At 39.1% G+C, this 18,380-nt stretch overlaps 2 protein-coding genes across 4 annotated transcripts in view; one reads left to right on the top strand and one right to left on the bottom strand.

Annotated features, from left to right (window-relative positions):
* ctdp1 (CTD (carboxy-terminal domain, RNA polymerase II, polypeptide A) phosphatase, subunit 1) overlaps positions 1-18,380 on the bottom strand; it is a 97,703-nt gene that overhangs the window by 37,702 nt on the left and 41,621 nt on the right. The window lies entirely within an intron of this gene.
* Positions 2,368-7,168, top strand: LOC146493692 (uncharacterized). Its single transcript, XM_085148768.1, has one exon. It carries the CDS (start codon positions 5,033-5,035, stop codon positions 6,257-6,259), a length of 1,227 nt encoding a protein of 408 aa, XP_085004894.1. The 5' UTR covers positions 2,368-5,032; the 3' UTR covers positions 6,260-7,168.

The raw sequence follows: 18,380 nt of genomic DNA, 5'->3' as shown, positions 1-18,380 counted from the left end.
CATCAGCACACTCAAACCCTTAAAGAGGGGAAAGGTTCCATTCTTGTCAGTCTTTCAAAGATAGTGGAAAGATTTACTAGGCAGGAAAACACTTAAAATACTCGAAACTTCAGTTTCTGACACAGTTGACAGTATTTTTAAAAAATCTTTTAGTTAGTGCAGAGATTTAGCATCAACCTCAATTTGAAATATGAATCTGTCAAATCCTGTTGTATGCAACCTGAGAGCTGAGAACGAAAAACTTAAACAGCAAATCAAAGAGCTGAAAAATGAGAATAAAACTCTCAAACAACAAAACTCTACCATACGTGACCTTAAAGTCGAGAACGCCGACCTTAAGGAGCAAAAAAGAGAGCTCATAAATGAGAACAAAATTCTCCAAAAAAACATTGAAGTTCTCTTCAAACAAAGTGGGTTCTCTAAAAACAAGAGGAAAAGAGACCTGCAACTAGAGAATGAAAAAATTCACATCAGAATTCAAGAGCTGGAATATTTGAATAAAGTTCTACAGGATTCACAAAGCTCCAATAGCAAAGAAATTCAGCAACACAAAGAGGTGATGCAGGAAATGCAGGATGAAATCAGAGAGTTGCAAAGCAAAAAGGCAGGCTATGTTATAAAAGTGAAAGGCATGGAAAAGGACAACCACTCTTTAAGAAAGGAAAATGATGTGATGATAAAACGCATGTGTGAGCTGAAAAGGGACTTTGAAAAGGAAAAAGATGACATGCAACAGGAAATACAGGCTGTTAAAACTGAGCTCCATCAGGCAAACACAGCCTTTAAAGAGTTACAAGAGAGTGAAGAAAGAAAAAGGATCATGAATAAGGAAAACAAAACAACGGACAGTGCACAGTTCAGACAGACCCTGGAACTCCAATGCTTTGCACATGAAATTGACATATTAAGGCAACATAACGAACTTCTTGAACAGGACCTCCAGGAGCTTTCCATAAGGAGTGGTGATTCTCAAAAAGAACTGAAACCACACGATGTTGGTATGAAAGGAGAATCACGGATCTTCAAAGCCACCGAGAAAGACTCTGAACATGATTTTAATGTGACCAACAGAGAAAAGGAGTTGTTGTGCCATGAATGTGAGGCACTGAAAAGAGAGCTTGAAGAGGTCAAGAAAAATCTGTATGATGTACAGGAAGCCATGAAAACAAAAGACATGGCGTCGCAAACCCAAGCTCAGACTCCCAAAGTTTCACAGGAAGAACATAACAATCTGATAAACAACTACGATGTCCAAGTTGTCATACTCTTACAACAAAATAAGGCCTTAGAAAATAAGGTTAGTGACCTTACCAAAAAGATGTGGAATGGACGGGAAGCGATGAGACAAATGGAAAAGAACTTTCAAGAACAAAGGAAGCTACTCGAAAATCTCCGAGGAGAATTCGAGGAAATTTAGCACAACTACGACTTTGGCCCTCCCTATTAAACCTGGTTAACGCAGGTTCAATAGGGAGGGATGGGGTGGGGGGTATAACTTAGACAATGGAAATTCATTTGATTTAATTGGCCCAAAATGAGTGACTGTACCCAGACACTCAGTAGCAAAAAAATTACAGAGATTGAAGAGAGAAAACTGTTTCTGCATAGACTCCTATAGTACTGCAAGTCGTGTTTAAGGTATTTACGTATCTTTCAGAATTAGAAGCTATGCTGCGTCAGGGGTTATAACAGCTGTGCCCCCCCAACCGGTCGAGGCAGATGGCCGCCCCTCACTGAGCCTGGTTCTGCCGAAAGTTTCTTCCTGTTAAAAGGGAGTTTTTCTTTCCCACCGTCACCAAGTCTAAGGAGCTTGGAGAAAAGCGCCTGGACTTCTTTAACTTAAAGAAGTCCAGGCGCTTTTCTCCAAGCTCCTTAGACTACTATGGCCTTGATGACTGAGAACCTTCACAGACACTGTCATCAAGGGTTTGCTCATAGGGGATCATCTGATTGTTGGGGGGTTTTCTCTCTTATATTGTATGGTCTTTACCTTACAATATAAACAGCCGTGAAGCGGCTGCAATCCGGTGCTTTAGAAATACATCTTAGCTGAACTGAACTCCATAACATCTGGACTGAAATGCCTACACACAACGGTAGGCATTTCAATCAAGAGCTCTGTCCAAAACGTTCAATGACAAGCATCAGCACCAGGATTGTTTTTTGGCTCACCAACAGTTCATGTTCCATACCCAGTTTTTATTGTAACTGCAACTTTGTAAGACTGGGTTGGGAGATGTTCTTGTGGTGAGCTTTTATTCACATAATTGGTTTCTTTAATAGTGAAATAAAATACATTTGTATAACTGGAAATGGCGTTCTCGTGTGTGATTATCACATTGTATTCTTTAAACCATGTAACAGAATATATAATATATATAATTTACTCATAGTAATATTAATATCTAATGTGATTGAGTTTCCTCATCTCTACTTATGTGCTGATGTGTTCACTGAGGCCATTGTATGATCCATTTTGGCTGCATTTCCATGTTTTAAGCATGAAATTTGCTAATTTAAAGGGTGTCTCATGTATCTCTTATGCAGAAATATCTGTTGCCTAGCTGGACAAATGTAGCACAGGTCTACTATTATTGGCCTAATGTATTTTAACAATCATTTCAGCATCCAGATAATCTCTTTCATACTCCCTTACATGAATTTAGCCTGGTTGTCATGAAATAGGCATTTGAAACAATAACTACCAGTATCTTTGAATGTGTGTGATTTCACTAATCCTACACATTCTTTGCAAGACAACTGGGTGCTTTTATGTAAAGAATAATCTGAGAACACTGAGGCTAATGAAGTAACAAGAGAAACATAGTAAGTAGTCTTTCAGTTTGCATGATCAGTTTTGATTATTGTTCATTTTCATTGCCATGTCAACATGTTTTAGAGCAACGTTTTCTCATTTTGAACTCTTTTAGGTGTAAGTCATCGTCAGTGATTACCCTAAGCCCAAAGCAACACCAAACATGGGCAACCAAAATGCATCATTTTGTTAGCATGTAATTGTTCTCCCAATTCTTATAAATCAGGAAACAACAAAAATAACAATTTTAACTTACAGACATCAAACACTCCCCCACCCTGGAAAAAGTCAATTTTGCCTTTTACAAAAATATAAGGTTAGTGTAATGTTAGATTTTGCATTAATACCTATGACTGAGACCTCAAAGGTAATTCCTCGACTGCTTCAGTAACAGCCTGTTTGATTTTAACAAGTTAAGTAAATTTGCGGTCAATTTAGACTCAATTCAAAATCTCCTACTTGGGACGAACACTAAATGTAAATAGCTGACTTTCTGAATAAACCTATCCATCTTCGCAAGGTCAATTTTTGCTTTCACTAAAGTCCAAATGTTTAACCATAATTAGCTTAGCTGTCCTACTCTTGTTACTGCTCTTTCCTACTGCTGTTACAATCAAATGAACATCTCTGCAAATATAAATTAGCTGAGACCTTAGGTTGATGGTAGTTACTAGCAAACACAGAAACTTACATACACTATATAGTACAGGTCTATGATACATCACCAAATAGAACAATTTGTGGCAATACAGACAAGCAGAGAAACATGCACAACATTGCTTCAGTCTCATAGCTACATGCAGCACAGTCAGTCCACCAAATCATCAAGCACTTAAAGTACCATTACTCATTAAAGACAGAAGGAAAATCACACTGCAACTTGATACACCTGGACAAGAAGCAAACTGGTAAGAGGGCTGATTTTACATTGACAGTTACATTCAGGACTACGCTGCTATTGCTTTTCTTTGTTGTAACTTTTAAACTTTTTAAAATTTCTCTTCCCATTCAAATGAATGGCAAAATCTTCAAATCTCTTCAAACCTACCCTACTTTGAAACTTAACTACTTCAGAGTATGCAATAAGGTTGATTGTGTTCATCTGGACTTTGGTTTTCAGTGGGAGAAACACTACGTCATTCATCCAAGTGACTTCTTCACTTTTAGTCTCATTCACATTGCATTTTTGCTCGCAAATAATTTTCTAGTTCATGTTAGTATGTTATGTTTACAATGTCCACTGCCATTTTTAAGCAAGCTACTGGAAAGCACACAAAGTATTCATGAATTGTATGTAAAATTATTTTGTGAAAAATAATTATTGTTTTTTCCATCTCCCTTCACTCTTTGGCTCACCTTGTTCTTGTTCATCTTCTTAGCTTGGCCTGGATTTACTGAAGGGCTCCTAAAAGTGGATTCTATTTATGTAAAATCATACTAACTCTTCACCACAATTACATATTTTAACTGTAGGCAACACTAACTGTCAAAGAACCTGACAGATGCTTACGGCACATCAGTTGACCAATCTAGTATTTGCCAAAGCTTCACAATGACATGTTTTTGTTTTTTTGGTTTGTTTGTATAAAAGTCAACCCGACACACTGTTGTGTTGATCACTCTGGACGCGTGTTTGTTGAAGCACCACATGTATGGCTTTCATGGTTTGCCAACCTGTTCACCAACTCTCCGGATGGTCTTCTGCACATGCTCCTGCTCACTCTGGTCTCCGGCTTTACTATATAAAAAGGAAAACCTCGTTAGGAAGATCATCACCGCCTGTCCCTGCTGCCTCCCTGGCACCGCCCCATTGAGCTCACTGCATCACTCCTCCCCTGCGGCTGAGCCAGGGACCACACCTCCACCACAGTTTGGATTTCTAAATAATATTTATTGGGTGTTTATAATTCATGTAACCATTATCAGTTACAATTACCATCAATCTGCATTTTGTTATTATTCAATTCAGAACTGCCCAGACCAGACACAGTGACATTCCACCAGAATCCCTTTGATCTTCTTTATGACATCAGCACACTCAAACCCTTAAAGAGGGGAAAGGTTCCATTCTTGTCAGTCTTTCAAAGATAGTGGAAAGATTTACTAGGCAGGAAAACACTTAAAATACTCGAAACTTCAGTTTCTGACACAGTTGACAGTATTTTTAAAAAATCTTTTAGTTAGTGCAGAGATTTAGCATCAACCTCAATTTGAAATATGAGTCTGTCAAATCCTGTTGTATGCAACCTGAGAGCTGAGAACGAAAAACTTAAACAGCAAATCAAAGAGCTGAAAAATGAGAATAAAACTCTCAAACAACAAAACTCTACCATACGTGACCTTAAAGTTGAGAACGCCGACCTTAAGGAGCAAAAAAGAGAGCTCATAAATGAGAACAAAATTCTCCAAAAAAACATTGAAGTTCTCTTCAAACAAAGTGGGTTCTCTAAAAACAAGAGGAAAAGAGACCTGCAACTAGAGAATGAAAAAATTCACATCAGAATTCAAGAGCTGGAATATTTGAATAAAGTTCTACAGGATTCACAAAGCTCCAATAGCAAAGAAATTCAGCAACACAAAGAGGTGATGCAGGAAATGCAGGATGAAATCAGAGAGTTGCAAAGCAAAAAGGCAGGCTATGTTATAAAAGTGAAAGGCATGGAAAAGGACAACCACTCTTTAAGAAAGGAAAATGATGTGATGATAAAACGCATGTGTGAGCTGAAAAGGGACTTTGAAAAGGAAAAAGATGACATGCAACAGGAAATACAGGCTGTTAAAACTGAGCTCCATCAGGCAAACACAGCCTTTAAAGAGTTACAAGAGAGTGAAGAAAGAAAAAGGATCATGAATAAGGAAAACAAAACAACAGACAGTGCACAGCTCAGACAGACCCTGGAACTCCAATGCTTTGCACATGAAATTGACATATTAAGGCAACATAACGAACTTCTTGAACAGGACCTCCAGGAGCTTTCCATAAGGAGTGGTGATTCTCAAAAAGAACTGAAACCACACGATGAGGGTATGAAAGGCGAATCACGGATCTTCAAAGCCACCGAGAAAGACTCTGAACATGATTTTAACGTGACCAACAGAGAAAAGGAGTTGTTGTGCCATGAATGTGAGGCACTGAAAAGAGAGCTTGAAGAGGTCAAGAAAGATCTGTATGATGTACAGGAAGCCATGAAAACAAAAGACATGGCGTCGCAAACCCAAGCTCAGACTCCCAAAGTTTCACAGGAAGAACATAACAATCTGATAAACAACTACGATGTCCAAGTTGTCATACTCTTACAACAAAATAAGGCCTTAGAAAATAAGGTTAGTGACCTTACCAAAAAGATGTGGAATGGACGGGAAGCGATGAGACAAATGGAAAAGAACTTTCAAGAACAAAGGAAGCTATTCGAAAATCTCCGAGGAGAATTCGAGGAAATTTAGCACAACTACGACTTTGGCCCTCCCTATTAAACCTGGTTAACGCAGGTTCAATAGGGAGGGATGGGGTGGGGGGTGGGGGGTATAACTTAGACAATGGAAATTCATTTGATTTAATTGGCCCAAAATGAGTGACTGTACCCAGACACTCAGTAGCAAAAAAATTACAGAGATTGAAGAGAGAAAACTGCTTCTGCATAGACTCCTATAGTACTGCAAGTCGTGTTTAAGGTATTTACGTATCTTTCAGAATTAGAAGCTATGCTGCGTCAGGGGTTATAACAGCTGTGCCCCCCCAACCGGTCGAGGCAGATGGCCGCCCCTCACTGAGCCTGGTTCTGCCGAAAGTTTCTTCCTGTTAAAAGGGAGTTTTTCTTTCCCACCGTCACCAAGTCTAAGGAGCTTGGAGAAAAGCGCCTGGACTTCTTTAACTTAAAGAAGTCCAGGCGCTTTTCTCCAAGCTCCTTAGACTACTATGGCCTTGATGACTGAGAACCTTCACAGACACTGTCATCAAGGGTTTGCTCATAGGGGATCATCTGATTGTTCGGGGGTTTTCTCTCTTATATTGTATGGTCTTTACCTTACAATATAAACAGCCGTGAAGCGGCTGTTTTTGCAATCCGGTGCTTTAGAAATACATCTTAGCTGAACTGAACTCCATAACATCTGGACTGAAATGCCTACACACAACGGTAGGCATTTCAATCAAGAGCTCTGTCCAAAACGTTCAATGACAAGCATCAGCACCAGGATTGTTTTTTAGCTCACCAACAGTTCATGTTCCATACCCAGTTTTTATTGTAACTGCAACTTTGTAAGACTGGGTTGGGAGATGTTCTTGTGGTGAGCTTTTATTCACATAATTGGTTTCTTTAATAGTGAAATAAAATACATTTGTATAACTGGAAATGGCGTTCTCATGTGTGATTATCACATTGTATTCTTTAAACCATGTAACAGAATATATAATATATATAATTTACTCATAGTAATATTAATATCTAATGTGATTGAGTTTCCTCATCTCTACTTATGTGCTGATGTGTTCACTGAGGCCATTGTATGATCCATTTTGGCTGCATTTCCATGTTTTAAACATGAAATTTGCTCATTTAAAGGGTGTCTGATGTATCGCTTATGCAGAAATATGTGTTGCCTAGATGGACAAATGTAGCGCAGGTCTACTATTATTGGCCTAATGTATTTTAACAATCATTTCAGCATCCAGATAATCTCTTTCATACTCCCTTAGTTGAATTTAGCCTGGTTGTCATGAAATAGGCATTTGAAATAATAAATACTAGTATCTTTGAATGTGTGTGATTTCACTAATCCTGCATATTTTTTGCAAGAGAACTGGGTGCTTTTATGTAAAGCAGGGGTAGGCAACCTTTCTGATGGCGAGTGCCATTTAAAATTTCCTCAGAGGTCAGTGTGCCATATGATTGCATTAGCAATAAATTTAATAATGCTCTATATTAACAGTTACACACTATATAAAACCACTTTATAGAATTATATTTGTTCGCAGATGTTGGCAGCGATCAGCGAATCGTTATCAGCTTTTTTGAAACAAAAAAAGACACTTTTTATCCATAACAAGAACTCCATAACAGCAAATGGATTGTACAACAGAAAATACAAATGCTATTTATGGTCTCCTCACAAGAATGATAAGAAAAATAAACTAAGCCAATATGGCATGTCTGTTAATACAGAGTCACACATGTTAATATGATCTCTGGTCTCCCACTCAGAGACACAGGTCTCTGAGTGTCCAGCATTCAGATGGCTACCTGAGGACACAGATATGTAGAGCCAAATACTGTCAATAAGGCCTCTGCAATGTTCTGAAGACAGTTAAACTTGTCAGGTAGTGATGTCCAGCAGGTGAAAATGCAAGCTCCATGAACACACACAGCTGTGGATTCCAGCTGCTTCGATGTTGCATTAACTGGCATTAACTCAGCCAGTTAATGCGAGACAAATCCAGCTGCTCATTAAAGATTTCTGGTTTGATCAGAAAATAAAACATTGGTCCACACACCTGAAAGTCCCAAAAATGCATTGTGTCTCGAGTCTACGGATGTGTCCGTGTATTTCCGTGGTGCTGATACTGTGCTGAGCGGAAAGCTCCTGAAGCTTTTGAAGTGTCGGAATGTGGAAAGCTAACAACGTCCCTCTTACCAGTAGGCTAAGTTATTTTTAGCCAATTACAAGTTGAATCTGGTACTTGGGGTTGTTAGTTAAGATACCGTCATTAAGAAGAGGCACAACTAATGTGTCTATGCGAGCTCATTTGCGATGTGCACCGCTGCGCGGCCATTTATTTTTTGATGCACCTTCTCAGATTAATTCACTGCATGTCGTGCCCAGGGCTGGACTGGGACAAAAAAAACGCCCGGCTTGACTAGAGACTGGCCCACCAGGTATTAAAGCCTTAAAGCCTTTGAATGAAAACAAACGCTCTTGTGACAGTTATGTACACTGTCTTGTTGGTATATGTATGATTTCTATACATTTTACATCAGATAAACAAACAAGAGAGAAAAGCTGATCAGCTGATTATTGATCAGTTTCATGATTAAAGTAGAAACAGGAGAGAGAGGGGAGAGAATGAGAGAAGAAGAGGCAACTGTGCAGCGTAACAACAGAATAACTCCAGCTTTGTGTCTTTTTTCATTCTAGCTGAAGTCCGGGACAAACTGCGTCCCTTCTCAGCTCAACACAAAACGCATAATAATTTCTCTGAATGTGGGAGGATTCCGCCTTTTTACGGGACGGTTGGCAACTCTACTAACTAACCTTATGAATAAAATAAAGTTCACTATCAGTAACATCAAAGCACCCACCCAGCTTTATAGAAACTCCGTCATGCTAGCTAGTACGCAGTATGAGTTATTGTAACTGACTGTAAAAAGTCAGCACAACGAAAATAAACTCCACCTAAACTTGGTTTATATCTGACCCAGATAGACTGCAGGTCATAACTTCTTACCTGAAGTTCAGTTCACCTGATGCTCGGACCAGCGGCCGCCTCGGGTCTCTCTTCCACCTGCCTCCGATCTCCCTTATCCACGTGCTGGCCTCCACCACTTGTTAATGTTACTGAATCTGTGGAAGCTCCGCGATGCCACCACCAAACAACTGAGTTATTTTTACACACACCGGCCAGCATCTGGCTGGTATGTCCAGCTACGGCCGTGCCATCAGTTAACCTTTCGCGTGCCAACTGTGGCACGCGTGCCTAGGGTTGCCGACCACTGATGTAAAGAATGATCTGAGAACACTGAGGCTAATGAAGTAACAAGAGAAACATAGTAAGTTTTAGTCTTTTAGTTTGCTAGATAAATTTTGATTATTGTTTATTTTCATTGCCATGTCAACATGTTTTAGAGCAAGGTTTTCTCATTTTGAACAACTTCAAACCATAAACATGTAATTTTAAAAATAAAACTTAAGTAGTAAATATATACAAGTATAAACCTTTATGATCAATCAATTCCCGTTTACTGGTTACTAATCAAAACATGCAATAATTACGTATCCTAGCTAGTTCAATTAGCAGCAGGTTGACTGAAAACTGGAACGTATGTTGCTGAGCTGCTGACATTACAACGTTGCTTACAGATTGCAATTTAAAGCTTCAGTTTTATTCAGCTGTTGACCTTCTGAGACATGTTGCTATTCACGTCCCTTCGTTTTTTTCATTTTTTATTAAATTCGCACCAATGCCAATGTGTCCTTATAAAAAGAAGAAGGAAAAAGAAAAAATCCTCACACATTTATTCTAAAGGATGAAAATCACAGGAAGAGAAGCAAGTTGGTTGAAAAGGGTTATTTTGAGGTAAGGAAAGGGTAATTTCAGATGTAATTAGCTCTTGGCAGAGTGTGAAAAATTGTCTGAATATGGTCTTTGGTCTGGTCAGGTAATATCAGAATGTAAATAAAGATGGGCTTATCAGAGAAAAGACAGTACCCCATGGATTCTGTTGACCCTTAAGTATTTATTGTATAATAAATTAAATGTTAATGTTAATCTTGGTGGTAAAATCGCAGCTGTAGTTGGAAGTAAGTCTCTGAGCTGTGTGTCACTTGGCACCAATACTTCCACACAATAATCCTTAACTGGAAACCTCTATTTATTGTTTGGCTACAGTCCCAAACTCTGCAGTCTCCCGAGAGCTTCCTAATACACTGAAAAGAGTCAAGATGGGAAAGTACTTTTTACACTGAACAGGAGGTAAAGATGATGCATAAATTATAGAATTATCTGAGTGATGAGTGGTCCCTGCTGTACAGTTTGTTTGTACAGCATCAGTCAGCCCTATATGTGTCTCATCAGCCCACTTAAACCTGCAGGGCTTTCTGAAGCCTCCTCTAACATGTTTTACTGTAACAGAGAAAATCTTTTATGTTGACAGGAAAGGAGTTCAGTGTTTCCTGCATGTTTACCGTAGATGAAGCAGAGAGAAAGTGTGTCAAACAGCTTACAGGATTAGAGCTGTCACAGATAATGAGTCTGTACTATAATTACTATATTACAGGATAGGAGTTACTGTATATTTGAACTAGGCCGGTAACATGAACAGCATATGAGGGTATGAAGATGAAGATGGTAAATGGTAAATGGCCTGCATTTGTATAGCGCTTTTCTAGTCCTTAAGGACCCCAAAGCGCTTTACACTACATTCATTCATTCACCCATTCACACACACACATTCACACACTGGCGATGGCAAGCTACATTGTAGCCACAGCTAACCTGGGGCGCAGTGACAGAGGCGAGGCTGCCGGACACAGGCGCCACCGGGCCCTCTGACCACCACCAGTAGGCAAACATGGGGTTAGTATCTTGCCCAAGGATATTTGGCATGCAGCCAGGAGGCAGCCTGGGATCGACCCACCGACCTTCTGATTAGTGGCTGACCTGCTCTGCCATCTGAGCTACAGCCACCCCAATAAGATAAAAGGCAGTAGGGTTTTTTGTTTTTTATTTCAGGAAGCTATTACCAGGAGAAGCTCTGTAATTTGACCGCTGGACAACACTCACCGACAAAAAGAACGTTTAAAAATCAAAACAACTTGTTCTTTTCAAGTGTTACATTTGGCCAAAGATGCTGTGGAAGCTTAAAAGTGCTCTCTAGAACCTAAATGTTTTTAATAATGCTGAACAGCCCATCCATCCATCTATGGGAGGAAGCCGGAGAACCCGGAGAGAACCGACGCAAACACAGGGATAACATGCAAACTCCACACAGAAAGACCCCGGCCTGATGTTGGAATTGAACTCAGGACCTTCTTGCTGTGAGGCAACAGTGCTAACCACTGAACCACCCCCTGCTGAACAACCCATTCAGAGAAATAAGCATGTTATAGCTGCTGTTTCTGCCTTTATAGCCTCCTTTCTTATTAAATTCTGGTCAATTTATCAATGAATAAAAAAAGGAAAAAGAGCAGTATTAACCCACATTTATTTTAAAGCCTAAGACCAATTTTTTTGGTCTTTATCACCATCCAATACTGTCAGCAGTGAGTGCAGAACATGGTGGTTTGGAGCCAAGCAAATTGCAAACTACTGTGTGAAATACTGCTGTAAATTGAAATAATGACCTGACAGATGACGTATGTAAAGAATATCAGCTGAGACCAGCCCCAGCAGAAAGCAGTTCTTTCACCTGATAGCAAATTAACAAACCAAAGAGACTGCAAGACTATTTTGGTTTAAAAGCTGGCTTCATTAAACTTACAAGTCAAACTAGATAGCATTTGTATTGCTTTACATAAAAATAAATACATATTAATAAGGCTCATTACATCATGTTCAATCTGGCAAAAATCTGTCACTCCTGTGTCTTCATCTAAAAAAACAGAAACCTCCATGCAGGGCACCCAACCCACAGAGTTTAACCAGTTATACTTTTACAGTAAGTCCCAGCCTAACACGTGTATGTGTGCTCTCATATATGTATTAAAGAGGCTACAGAAAGCAGTCTTAAACAAGACTAAACACCGATCATTCTTGAGTGTGAGGTCAGTAATAAATGTCTCATCATGTCTGAATGAAGCCAATCAGAACATTAATATCTTGCTCGCCTTTGTCTGAATGACAAAACACCAACACTGAAACAAATCAATGAGCCTGGCAGCAATGTTCCATTTTCCACAAATGAAAACGTCAACAGTGCAACCCTGCTGAAACCCTGCTTTGAACTGAAAGATGTTGACATGCCAATATGCTATTAAAAAGAAGAAAAATACCAATGTGAGCCAATGATGAGCAGCAGTTCTTATGAAACATCCTATATAAACCGTGGTTTCAACTGTCAAGCCACTTTTCAGACATAGATTCCTTTATTTTAATGACATCACCTCAACATGTCCACATGAGTCACTAAGGTGACCTCACAACATGGACACAAGTCTAAAATGAAAAGCAGCAGAGGGCAAGATTGTGTCACAAAGAGCTCCATTAAAACCCAGATCGAGCTCTGAGTTTCTGTTACACTTCATAAGTGTTGATACCAACAACGCTTGCTGTCAAAAGACAAACAGGTGCTTTGCATATTTTGCAAAACTGTACCGTGGCTATCTGCATAACATAGCATTAAAAAAACAAGGCTCATAAATATAAGGCTGGGATGCCCATAGACATACTGTTATGATTAATAATATTAATAATTAATAATATGATATTATTAAAAAATAATATTAAAATTAATAGCATGTTATTTTAGCACATATATTCACATAATAATAATAATAATACTAATAATGATACATTTTATTTATAGGCACCTTTAAGACCCTCAAGGTCACATTTCAATAGTAAAATAACAGTAGCAACAATACAATATAATAAAATATAGCAAAATAACATTTAAACATAAGGTAAAAGGTAAGGTAAGATGCATAGCTTTCCTTTTTTTTTTCAGGTTCATCCTTCTTCCGCAGTGACCCTCAAAACCTCGAACCTTCTTGTATAATCTTTAATCTGTCAGAGTGTTTCTCCTCATCAAAAATCTTTCACATCAATCCCGACCAGCAGCTAATGACACCAACAAATCCCCAGGAGGGCTGAAAAACACCAGCCCACTGGATTTTTTTTCCTCTGTCTTCAAAGGATTTCTTACTCTTACATTAAAGACATTTCATGTTGTGACAGAAAGTTAAGACAGACGGGGTTTGGGTGATTTTGACTGAACAAGATGAGTAAATTCTTCCTTTTGCTCTGTAGTTAATTAGAGGAGACAGTAATGAAACTGTTCAAAACACATCAGCAACAACCCAGAGGAACACTCTCTGAAAGAAAAGGCATCCAGATTATCCATAAGTCATTCCTACACTTCTTGCTGCAGCATACTTACTAATATTGAGTCCTTGTTCAACTCGAGCCTGTTAACTGTTTATTAAAAATTGTCAACTTTTTCCAAGGTTACTGAGATTTGAAGTTAAACTTGTCTTTTAAATTCTACTAACTTTCTATGTGAAAAATTATAAAGTGTAAACATAACACAATGAAAAGACTTTTGAGGAAACTTCTGTGTAAAACTCAAAAAATTGACAGATATCTGAGAGCTGATATTTTCTGCACAAAGACTTAGCTTAATGTTTACTATTAGCTGTTTAACGCAACATTTGAAAAGAGTGCTTTATCTGGATCACTTTATGTGAAACAGTACATAGCCTACTTCCTGATGTGAGCAATCATTCCTTATTATTATTATTATTCATCTTAAATGTCAATTCTATTTATTTACCTTAAAGACAATGACATGTAGGACTTGGGTTAGCATGAACATTTTGTGGTTGTATTAAAGACACAGGTGGTGGCCTGCAAACATAAATAATTGAACTAGATACCAACTTCAACTTCTAAAGCCCATTTCCGCAAGACACAAATCCCTGATTGTAGCTGAAAACATGAAGAAAAATGGTGAGAAAACAAAAAACTATTCACTTTTAAGTTCAGGTCAGTCGCAGGTGAATTCAGCAACTACGGCACCATGATTGTTTCAACTCTAACAATGGATTTCTTTCGGTTTTACAACTAATAAGTTAGCTAATGAGTCTTATTAGCCAACTGTTCCTGTTAGCAATTTCCAAACCCATAAAGAAGAAGGAAAAAAAGAACAAGGCAAATGTTACAAATGATCTGTTTGACCTCTACAGCTTATATCCGTCCATTAGTTATAGATTGTGGAAGACTGATCGTTGTGTTGCTGTACGTGTCCGATGTCAACTGTGATTTGATGCGTTCTTGTTGGTGCAGGCTATAAAGCAGGAAATCAGCTCCCTGGTGTCTCCTTTGTCACGCACAGAGCAGAGATGCACCAAGGCCAACACGGCTCTGCTTTTCCAATCATGCCTCACGTCTACAATTACAGTGAATTAACAGCACAGTATTAAATCATATATGAATTATATATACCCATAAAGCTGTTGGGTTTAACAACCTTTGTGACCAAGTTCCAATATTTATACATTACTTTGCTACATTGCTAAATTTATTATTGTGGGGTGGCTGTAGCTCAGGTGGCAGAGCAGGTCAGCCACTAATCAGAAGGTCAGTGGTTCGATCCCAGGCTGCCTCCTGGCTGCATGCCAAATATCCTTGGGCAAGATACTAACCCCATGTTTGCCTACTGGTGGTGGTCAGAGGGCCCGGTGGCGCCAGTGTCCGGCAGCCCCGTCTCTGTCAGTGCGCCCCAGGGCAGCTGTGGCTACAATGTAGCTTGCCATCGCCAGTGTGTGAATGGGTGAATGACTGAATGTAGTGTAAAGCGCTTTGGGGTCCTTAAGGACTAGAAAAGCGCTATACAAATGCAGGCCATTTACCATTTCTAAAAGTTAAATATCCCCTCACAGCAGACGCCTGACACCAAATGCTCATTGTACAGTTTTTTTCTGGATTATTCTTTACCTTACCTTACAGTCTTTACCTTACAATAAGACGCCTTGAGGTGAGTGTTGTTGTATTGTATACAGACAAAAGTGAATTTAACTTATCTCACTAACTCAGTGGTCTATTGTTGATTCTAGATTATTGCTTCTTCTTTATCCACATCTGTATTTCAGTTTTGCTGCTATTTGCATCAGTTAGTTAGACAATAAAATGCACTGCAGAATCTCAACTGATCCCCTGCATGTGCCACATTACTTGCTGCCCTGAATGTGCACCGAGTCACAGCTGATTCACCAAAATAAAGCACTTTAAATCAGCAAACAAACAAACAAGGGAGTGGAATCAGCCCAATGGAGATTCTTACAAGCTGTTCATCTTTCAGTGCATTTTAAAAAGACTGAGCATCTAATCGTCCAAGTGGAATGATTTGTGCAACTAAACAGCAAAACTGAATAAATCTACTGCGTTTTCTCAGATAGTTTTTGTCAGCTTTGCTCCTTAGAACAAAATGTGCTGCTTTATTTCTTAAGAAACAAATTGCTGGCGCCGTAGGTGCAAATTCCCCGCTGTACAGGGTGTATTTCTAAAAGAAAAAATCAGATAAAAGCAGGACGTTATTATTTACCTGCAGTTAGCTGTCTAAATTTGGTGAACAGGAAGCTTGAAAAGAACCGTAATAAGAGCAGCGTTGTTTTCACTTTAAATGGAAACAAGAAAGGCTGAAGCAGATCCTGAATGATGGCAAGAACAAAACAGAGACATTTGCATCACTACAGTATCTTAGCAACAGATGTATTCCTGTTTTGTACCAAATACAAGGAAGTGGAAGAGCCAGGATGGAGACTGACAGAATGGCAACTATTAAGCCATCTCCCGGAAGACCAGAGGTCCCACTTACTCTGTTCTAAAACAGGAAGCCGCTATATGAATTCTTCTAGAAATGTTAAACTGTCTCTAATGGCCCACTGGGCAACAATAAAGTCAAATACCTTTCTGTATCAGACAGGAAAATGACATTAACAGGGTCTTGTAGACAGTCAGAGGTGGATACTGAGGATGTTTCCCCCCTATCTAGTAAATGGCTCAGCTTTGCATCTTTGACATTTTAGAAATGGTGTTATGCAAAGTGTTTTATTTGGCCTCCTACTACACATGCAAATAAATACCTGCTAACAGAAAGACTCAACGTATGTACTGTCAAATCTGAACTATTATTCTGTTGGATTTATAGAAAAAAAAAACATGTTACAAACTTACAAACTACTAATTGGAGTCAGAATAATAATCTTACCATCATGATTGTAGCACATGTAGCATTTATATATGCATGTATACGTCTGGATGTATCCCATCTCCTCCTTCACGAATGAACTAATCTGAATAAAACTTTGCACAAACGTAGTTGCACATACAGTGATTATTAACATCTATATGATTTTTAAACAGGGAATTTAGAGCCTTATTTTTCGTATTCATCATCTCCCTGCAATACTATGTTCTCTGTCAGCATCCATTTCATGTGTCACACTCTTTATGTTAGTTAACAGTAGGGCTTCAACGATTCATCGACTAATTCAAATAATTCAATCATAAAAAATTCTCCACACTAATTCTGTGCTCCGATGCTTCGTTCAATGCACGGCTCTGCAGCGTGCAACTGTCACTATGGAAACGTGAGCGTTTCAACCACAACTGAGGCAAAATACAGACCTGCAATACAAACGTATTTAGGAGCAGCGTTTGAATAAAAAGTCTGACAACATTCAGCCCACATGACTCCAGTTATACACAAAAACACAGAGTCTGTTTGCAAACCGCGAAGAGCAAAGACGCGGAGCCGCTACCGACACGGTGAGCACAGGTAGAGTGAAAGTCGAACGCGTTTCCAGCTGTTTCTATTAAAATATAAAGATAACCTGTAAACGTGGTCTGATACCAGACTGGTTAGATGATAAAGCTTAATGAAGGCTTGTTGTGTTTTTGTTAGTGAAAGTTACATTTTCTGTTTAGTCTAAATTAATTTTATTTCTTTTAAGTTTGTTATTTTACCAAAAGATATTGGAGAAAAGCCTCAAGTGTTCAGTCAAAGAACTGCATGTCTCAGGACTTAGACGCTGGCTTCAGTTTTCACCCTCAGAAGCTGCCACAAATTAATTTCTTGCATTAATTCATCATAAATGTTTATAAACAGTAAAATGAAAATAAAAAAACTACAGAAAGAGAAATATCAGTAGCTCAGATTTAAAATCAACACATGACACCTTCAAGCAGTTCAGCTTCAAAGTTGTTCTGTGCTGTTTTAATTGGTGAATGATTTGTATATGACAGGGGTCGGCAACCTGCGGCTCTGGAGCTGCATGCGGCTCTTTTGTCCGTATACTGCGGCTCCCGGTGGTTTGGGAAAATAAATTAGAAGTATTTAGCTGAAGTGTATTTTATTTGTGTTTAGTTCTTTTTTTAACTTGTAGTTCTAAATTGGAAGATTATTGTGAATTTGAAATATAAAAATAAAATTATATCTTATTATTTTTTCATCGCTCAAAATAAGCGTCACACTCGCGGAAGCCGGTATACCCGCCGAAACGCCGTGCATTTATCGAGACTTTCGACCCCAGGTAGGCCAGCTATGGATCTTCGGATCCACATTATGTCAGCAGCTCCACCGCGAACTATGTTAAAAACAAACACCGCTCATGCCTCACAGATGACAGCTTACAGTCCTGCGTAAAGATGAAAGTGACTTCGTACAGCCCGGATTTGCAGACGCTGTGCGCAGAGGTTCGGGACCATAAGTCTTATTGTAAACATATCACGACAGACCCGACGTTGTTTCCATGAACATGCTTTTCAGCATCTCTTTACTGACCACTTTTCACACACGGTTGCTGTACGCATACAGCCGGCTGTAGCTTTTCAGCTCACAGCCCGACACATACCAACACAACAGCAGAGAGAGCACAGACTTTAAGGTGGCGAGGCGTGATTGCGGGTGCTGCTCAGGTGCGTCCGATTCTCCAGGCCACGCCCCGCCACACACATTAACCTGGTAAAATACATAGTTAGGCAGAATTTTGCAAATATCTATTTTTCCTTTTTCAGCAGCATAGTGTTTTTTTCCCCCAATTATTTTTTAAAAGTCAGGTCAAGGCTCCAAAAGCCCAAAGGCGATATAAGGGTGGCGGCTCACAACAGTTTGTGTTTGCTGGATCATTTTAG

Source organism: Neolamprologus multifasciatus, chromosome 22 (assembly GCF_963576455.1).
Source record: "Neolamprologus multifasciatus chromosome 22, fNeoMul1.2, whole genome shotgun sequence".
Lineage (NCBI taxonomy): Eukaryota > Metazoa > Chordata > Actinopteri > Cichliformes > Cichlidae > Neolamprologus > Neolamprologus multifasciatus.
This window is presented reverse-complemented; position numbering and strand designations above follow the sequence as displayed.